Source organism: Entamoeba invadens (genome assembly GCF_000330505.1).
Source record: "Entamoeba invadens IP1 unplaced genomic scaffold scaff_1105074724328, whole genome shotgun sequence".
In the NCBI taxonomy this organism is placed as follows: Eukaryota; Evosea; order Mastigamoebida; family Endamoebidae; genus Entamoeba; species Entamoeba invadens.
In genome coordinates, this window is record NW_004440100.1 from 153,969 (window position 1) to 161,722 (window position 7,754).

Here is a 7,754-nt window from a genome sequence, read left to right on the forward strand (position 1 = left end):
GACGAAAGTGGGGAGGATGGGAGACTCTAATGAACACGACAGAACTAAAGTGTTCACTTGTTTCATCACATCATCACCAACAGAAGTTTTCACATATAGAGTTTGTGCATTGGGGTCGACAGATACCATAGCTATTCCATATGTCTCAATTACGTCCATTGACTTCACTACTTTAAAAACAGGGAAGTCTGTGCTATTTTTAGAAATGTCGGTTTCAAGGGACTGATCATATGAGAGGAATACATATCTATAATGAGCAGCAAACAAAGCAAATCTTGGCTGGATATCATCAATTGTTGCTAACGCAATTTCTTTGAAAGGTATGGAATACCACTTTGATGATATCATTTGTGCCTCACACGACAATAACCGGCGCGTTTTCGGGGTCAAAACGTTTGGTAAGAATTTTTGTGGCTCTGCACAAGACTTGATTTTGTTATACAGCGGCACTTTGCAATTGCGAATGGTGTCTTTCCCCGGAGTCACATCCACGACTAAATGCGCCTGAATACATTCAATTTCAAACCCTAATAATTCTAACCCAAATCCATTCACCCATCCCGCGGTATTCACTATCAAAGGAAGATCACTGTACTCTTTGAAATACACTTCACAGATCTGACGCACTAACATCATCGCTAACTCACTGTTTATACCCAAATTACTATTTCCTAAAATGAACTGTCTTTTGGCCTTTGTAGGGTTTCCTATATACGACTCATTAAAGCCTTGTCTCTCATACACTGCTAACGAAAAAGTTCCAACAGTGCCACAGTACGGTTGTCCAGGGTCAAAATCCATCACACAGACCTCTTTATGACTCACTAAACTGTTCACTAACAAATTCACAAAAGTCGATTTACCACTCGACTTCGCACCAATGACACACACACGGAAAGGACCGTCCGAACACGTTTGCTGGATTTTGCGGAACATCTTGCGCCACTCGATTGGTACGGACATCCGCAACACATTTGAATTTTGAACGATGCGAACACCCCCAAAAGGAAACACCTTCATTGACAACTCGGTGTCGCGACTCGGCATTTCACTCGAAAGGTACTTTGTAGGAAGGTCATGTAACTCCTGTGAAATAGTTAACGATGGGACTATTTGCAAATCACATTGTGTTTTACAGACAAAAGAAAACGCTGGTTGGTACATCGATTGGTCGATGTGATGGGTGTCTTTTGTTAATAACACCCCATTCAAATAACAATTTCCAGAAAGAACAGTGATGTCGAAGTGGCCGTTAAGATAAAAGTATTTGTTCTCGGGAACAGAAAGTATCGTTGATGTGGGCGTGGCATTGTAAGTGTCAAAAGAATACATAAAACTTAACTTTAATAGTTTCTTATGTTTTTCATATGAAACCCTATATTTTATATCGGATTGTGTTTGGAGTTGTTTTGTACGTTTTCTTTTAGTGATTTTTTATATCGATTCCGATATAAGTAACACGTTTAAAAATTGCATTAAATATACTTTAACAATTTGGTACATTTTTTTTAATCATTTTTAGTTAACTAGTAATTTATAGCTTAAGTTTTACAAAAGATCACTGTATTAGATAGTTATAAAATTATTTTATTTATTATTATAAGTAACATATCGTGTTGTATAGTAAGACCTCGATTATTTCCAAACCTTGACATTTTACAAACTTCGACAATTTCAAAGATCTGATTGGTTGTTTGAAGTTTTTTGGATAAATGCGAGGTAATCTAAAGTTAGTTAATTTAAATTATTAACTGATATAACAATTTACTAAAAAGTTCAAAATCTTCAATTTGGAAAGTGTCAAGGTTTTTAAAATAAAAAAATATGAAATAATCGAGATCTTACTCTAGTATTTTCGATATTTTATGTTATTCATTTATTTTGAAATTACAAATATAGAATGATTCATACAACAAACTTATTGATAACTTAACACAAGTTATTTACAACACATTAAAATACAATGTAAATAATAGGTATAAACAATGTTATATCATACATAAGTTACATAAAACAAACACATCAAAAACAGATATAATGTAAATGTTTATTTGTATGACGAAACAACACTTCACAAAATAATATTGACATTATTTAATGAATGTCATCCAGTGAAGAACTTGATAATGAAAATTATATGTTAAAAATTGGTTGTTCTTTTAAAAATATACATGTATTTTTATTAGTTAGTTTTCAATTCAATAATTATTATACATTTTGATCGACATATATCCATTTTTAAAAACAAAGTAAATTTAACACATCAATAATAATCAGTCTGAGGAAGATTCTGAACTCGCTTTGTCTCCAATCTTTGGTGAAGCCAATAACTTTTGTTTGCTGTTTTCTCTGTCTGCAGTTTTTTGGAAAACAATTGGAGAAGCTCTATTTGAATCTTGGCTTGTCAACAAATTAACTTCTACTTTAGGTGTTGGAGTTTTGTTTTGTTCCTCCGAGTTTGAACTCGAGTTAGACTTCGATTTAGATGAAGAACTTGACATAATAAGTGTTTTCTTCTTAGCCATTCTTCTGAGCTCTTCTGCACAACCAGATTGTTGGACAAGTTTATTGAATATTGAACTTTCTGTTTTGATCAAAGAAAGTGGTTGTCCGTTCTCTGCAAGTCTTCCTTTATCAAAGACAAACACTTTGTTTGCATCCATTATAGTCTGGAGTCTATGTGCCACAGTAACAACAGTAACATTGTCAAAATTCTTTCTCACCATTTCTTGAATAACTTTATCTGTTTGTATATCGATGTTAGCAGTTGCCTCGTCCATAATTAATATTTTAGAACCTTTTAAAAGTGCACGTGCAATGCAAATCAACTGTTTTTCTCCAAGAGAGAAATTATCACCTCCGTCAATGACCGCATCGTCTAATGTGTATGAAGAATTCACCAACTGAAGTACACTTTTCATCTCCTCGTCACTCTTCTTTTCTTTCGGGTCCAAATTCTCCCTTATTGTACCACTGAATAGAGTGGCTTCTTGTGGTAAAATGCATATCTTCTTTCTTAGTATATTAAGAGGTACAGTAGCTATATCTACTCCATCAATCATAATTTTCCTCCAAGGGCTTCTTCAATTCTGAAAATTCCAGCCATCAAAGTGGACTTTCCACTACCAGTTCGACCAACAACACCAACTTTTCTTTGTCTTCTACAACCGCGCTGATCTTATTTAACACAACAGGAAGACCTCTGCGATATCTAAACTTGAAGTCAACAAATTCGATCTTCCCAGTTGTGGGCCATAATTTTGAAGGTTCAACATATTTTTCTTTGACGCGTTCCGACTCTTCATTTCTCAGTTTGTTTATCATCAAAATTCTTTCAGTTGATTGCATGAAAGTCTCAATCTCAATAAGACTCATCGCGAAATTGGTGATACTAGTTGGGATGGAGGTGATGTTAGTGAGTGCAGTTCCAGCAAGGGAAGGTTCCATTGAGTGTTTGAGTTTGGTAACAACAATTACAATGACTGTTACAATAGAGATCAAGGCACCTATCCAATCACTTCTTTGGAGGAACCAGTACTTGGTCATCTTGCAAGCGTATAAAGCAACAGTGTTATTTTTGACTTTGGCAATCAACTTTTCTTTGAATGAAATTTGTGCACCCGATGCTCTTACAATGGGGAGTCCAAGAATGGTCTGATCAAAGTGAACAAAGATCGGTCCTCTCATAATACTATCAAGCCTCTGTAATTCAATGACTGGTTTAATAACAAATGAGTAAATGGCTACAAAAATGATCAAAATAGCCAAAACCATGATTACCAAGTAGATACTAGTCTGTACAATAGTAATAAATGTGATCAAAATAGTGGAGATGTTGACGATCAATGGTTCAATGTAATAAGGCATATTGAAGTCGAGCATATGGAAATCTCTGGTGAACAAGTTTTGAATACGACCAATTGGTGTGATGTCGAAAAATCCAAGTTTGCATCTCAACAACTTGTTTATGGTTTGTTTGTGCAATCTTACAGAAACAGTGATACAGAATAAGACCAAACAAATTTCACAGCCAAAAACGCCAACAGTGTCACCAATAAATGAGTAACAGAATTGATAGAAAAATTCTTTCTTTCCTTGTGGCAACTTCAAAAGTGGATGGAGTGATTTTCCCCATTTGGTCAATGAGGCGTTGTAATAGTAAAGTGCTACAATTCTGCCCACCAACATTAAAACAACCATTGCGAACAAAATGAAGGATCCACTCTTTATATAATTGAAATAGACACTTAATGGAAGACGTCCAACTTCTCTACTCTCTTCTCTTACTTTTGTAGCATATGCGTCACCTGTAATGATCTCTTCAGTTTGGTCTTCGGCTTTTTCACTTTTAACTGAAAGTGTTTTCACAAGTTGTGAAGAAGCCAAATCACTTTTCTTCAACTCTTCTAGTGAACCATTGAATGCTAATTTATTGTTTTCAAGAACTAAAATTCTGTCTGCCTTCTCAAGTAAGTACATTTGGTTCGTTACAATAATTCGGGTCTTTTGTTTCAACGACTTTTGAATGGCGTTTTCAAAGATGTATGTTCCAACTTGGAAATCAACTGCACTTAGAGGGTCATCAAGCAACATGATGTCTTTTGAGTCGTATAAGGCTCTTGCAAGTGCAATTCTTTGTCTTTGACCACCAGACAAATTAGACCCCTTTTCTGATACAACATAAGCATCACCACCCATTAAAGAATCAATGTCTGTTACCAAACAAGCATCTTTGACGACTTGGTTATACTTCTTTTTATCAAAAGAGTTTAAGAATAGGATGTTTTCTCTGACTGAAGAATTCATCAACCATGGATTTTGGCTTGCATAAGTCACTTTGCCATTGATTGTCACATCGCCTTCCTGTCTTTCCAACTCACTCAACACTGACATAAGGAAAGAACTCTTTCCACTTCCTACACTTCCAATTACACAAACAAATTCACCCTTTTTGATATTCAAATCTTCACATTCAAATGCAGTCTCTCCATTTGGATAAATGAATTTAACATTCTTCATTTCAATTGCATTCTCTGAGGAAGAGTTGTTAATGCTGATTGGGGGAAGTTCTCGAGTAAGTAAGAACTTTTCAATTCTGGTCATGGCAACGTTAATGGTACTTGTGCAAGTAGCCAAAAGGCCAATTGTTCTGACTGGGACTCTAATTGAATTAAATAATGAAATTGTCGTGATGACCGCTGCAAGTTGGAATTGTGCCTCTTTAAAGATCATCACAGTGAAGATTGCGATTGACATCGCCGAACCAATTTGGATAGCCAATGAGAAGAATAAACTTCGCGAGAAACCAACAAAGAACAGGAAGATGATCTCAAGAACTCTTTTAGCTAATGTCTTTTTTACCATGGGTTTCTCCCATCTGTTGTACTTCACAAATTTAATATTTTTGAGTATCTCACTGAAAAATGAGAGTCTTTTGTCCTTTGCATAAATGAACTTGTAATAGAAGAACCCATACATCATGCCAAAGAATACATTGAGTGCTACAAAGACTACAAACACAACAAGTGGAACATACACCCACTTGCCCATGTTGTTCCATATCAACACAAACAACACTATGAACATCACTGGAGATGCACTACCAAACATAATCATTTCTATGTTTCCAATATATACTGGACAATCATTTCCCATAAGATTGATTAATTTTCCGGGTTCTACAATACCAGCAGAATTCAGTTTAAGAGCCTTGTCATATATAATTCCAATAAGTCCATTTCTAATTCGAAGCCCAAGAGTAAAGGCCCACTTCTTTGTAAATTCACTTGACAATGTTGTTATTAATTGGAAAAGTATTGTCAAAGCGATCCACAAAATACCCATTCCAACACCAGCGTCTTCTTTATTCAACCACTTGATAATAAATGAACTCATGAGTGGGAATGCAAGAGCAAACAACTCGTAAATTGCTGTTGTAAAGTATATCAAAACAAATTGCATCCATTCTTGTCTGAATATAGCTCTGAAAAGAGAAGGATGCTTTGAGTGCTCTTCTTTAGACCACTGCTTGGACAGTTGTCTTTCGTATTTCTCAAGTCGTAACGTTCTTGGAATTTCATTCATATCCTTAATGCTCAAATTACCTTTTCGACCTTTCAGTATTTGGTCAAAAGTCATTCTGAAAAACAACGTTCTGAAGAACTTAAAGAATGGGTTAATCTTCTTCTTTTCATATCTTGCAACATCATCGTTTTCAAAGTACGTCTCTTCTTCTGTTGAAGAAAGACTCTCTTTTTCATTCTCATCTTGGAGCTCTATATCATTAAGAATTTGTTTCTCACTCATTTATGAATGTACCATTCCAAGGTCAGGTTAAATACTTGGAGGGCAGGAAAAGTCAAATTGAAAACATATTTCTCTTGGTGGTATTGGAATAAAAGAGAAGTTTTGAAACAAAGCCAATTAAAATATATTTTAATTTACAATTTCATTTTCATTATCTTAGTCAAACAACCTTTCAATTATAAATACATTGAAATCAATACTTTATGGTCGGAAACTGGTTTTTAAAAAAGGCAAAACTTAAACAAAATGGAGAGCGTTGTTTCAAATTAGACAATCTTTTGAGTGTTTAAGCGGGGCTATCGCTAAAAAATGAATGAAATAAAGAATCATTCAAAGCGATACTTTTTCGAAACAAATAACTAACTTTGGAAGTATTTTTAATTTGGATAATTTATTTTAATTATTTTTAATAAAAATGTTAGAAATATTTTTAAACACAAAGAATTATAGAAAACAGTTATACCATTTTGTTGATTTTGCCGTAGAAAACAAATCTCAAAATAATTAAATATGTTGATAAAAGTGTTATACTTTATTAATATATTTATTATTAATATAATACAATGTAATAAAGTTCACAAGTTCAAAAAAAATAGGTGCACTTTGTGCACCAGTGGAAAGTATTTTTGAACAACAAAAAGAAAAATCTTCATGATTTTTTCGAAAATAAAAGCACAATCGCCATTTTTGGCAATTCATCCTCTGTTTTTTCAACGTTAATGCACCCCGAGAAATTTTGAATTGTGGTACAATTGTACCCTCAGTGGTTCATTTTTTGCATTGATCATTTTATTAAATTTAAATAGTTTTATTATTATAGTTAATAACATTGAATTAAAACATTCAAATTTTTACTATAATTAACAACTATCAATGGAAAAATCTTTTGTTTTGATAATGCAACTAATTTTTAAATGTTATTAGTATTGTTATTTTAAATTTTAATTATTTCTATTATAAATATGGTTTTGTCATTTTAATTATTTATTCTAAAAAAATTTTAATGATTGATATTTATATTTTATAATTAAAATTGAAAAATTAATTAAAAAAATATAATTTAAATAATTTTCAAATTTATAAAATAATTAAAAAAATCATTAAGTATAATATCATTCAATTATCATTAATTATGGACAAAAAAAATTGTTTATCACTATTTATACTACCAAAACTATATTTTATAATATAAAAACTTATTACATTTTCTATTCTAAAAAATAAACTAACAAAATAGAGACTTGATGCAACTTGACAGTTATTCTCTTTTAATAGTTTCCCGCTTTCTAATGAGCGCACAAGACTACATCAATGTCATTTCCGTATGTCACAAATTTGGAGAAACCCTTGACAAATTACACTACAACCCCCTTCCCATAACATTTGTGACATCAAGACTCTTTCCTAATATCGAGACACAACATCTGTACACAAAGTCGGATATCATC

The 7,754-nt window shown here is 33.1% G+C and overlaps 4 protein-coding genes across 4 annotated transcripts; 1 reads left to right on the forward strand and 3 right to left on the reverse strand.

Moving 5' to 3' along the window:
- Positions 1 to 89: 89 nt before the first annotated feature.
- EIN_317790 (hypothetical protein) lies at positions 90 to 1,332 on the reverse strand (the record flags this gene model as incomplete). The annotated part of the gene is made up of 2 exons (XM_004253703.1): positions 90 to 131; positions 181 to 1,332. The coding sequence occupies 2 exons, from the start codon at positions 1,330 to 1,332 to the stop codon at positions 90 to 92; spliced, it is 1,194 nt and encodes a 397-aa protein (XP_004253751.1).
- Positions 1,333 to 2,273: 941 nt separating this feature from the next.
- On the reverse strand, positions 2,274 to 3,062 carry EIN_317800 (multidrug resistance-associated protein, putative; the record flags this gene model as incomplete). Its single annotated transcript, XM_004253704.1, has 1 exon — positions 2,274 to 3,062. One exon carries the CDS (start codon positions 3,060 to 3,062, stop codon positions 2,274 to 2,276), a length of 789 nt encoding a protein of 262 aa, XP_004253752.1.
- Positions 3,063 to 3,105: 43 nt separating this feature from the next.
- EIN_317810 (multidrug resistance-associated protein, putative) lies at positions 3,106 to 6,306 on the reverse strand (the record flags this gene model as incomplete). The annotated part of the gene is made up of 1 exon (XM_004253705.1): positions 3,106 to 6,306. One exon carries the CDS (start codon positions 6,304 to 6,306, stop codon positions 3,106 to 3,108), a length of 3,201 nt encoding a protein of 1,066 aa, XP_004253753.1.
- A 1,244-nt stretch (positions 6,307 to 7,550) lies between these two features.
- On the forward strand, positions 7,551 to 7,752 carry EIN_317820 (leucine rich repeat containing protein BspA family protein; the record flags this gene model as incomplete). Its single annotated transcript, XM_004253706.1, has 1 exon — positions 7,551 to 7,752. A coding segment is annotated over one exon (202 nt), but the record flags the coding sequence as incomplete, so codon positions are not given.
- Positions 7,753 to 7,754: the final 2 nt, after the last annotated feature.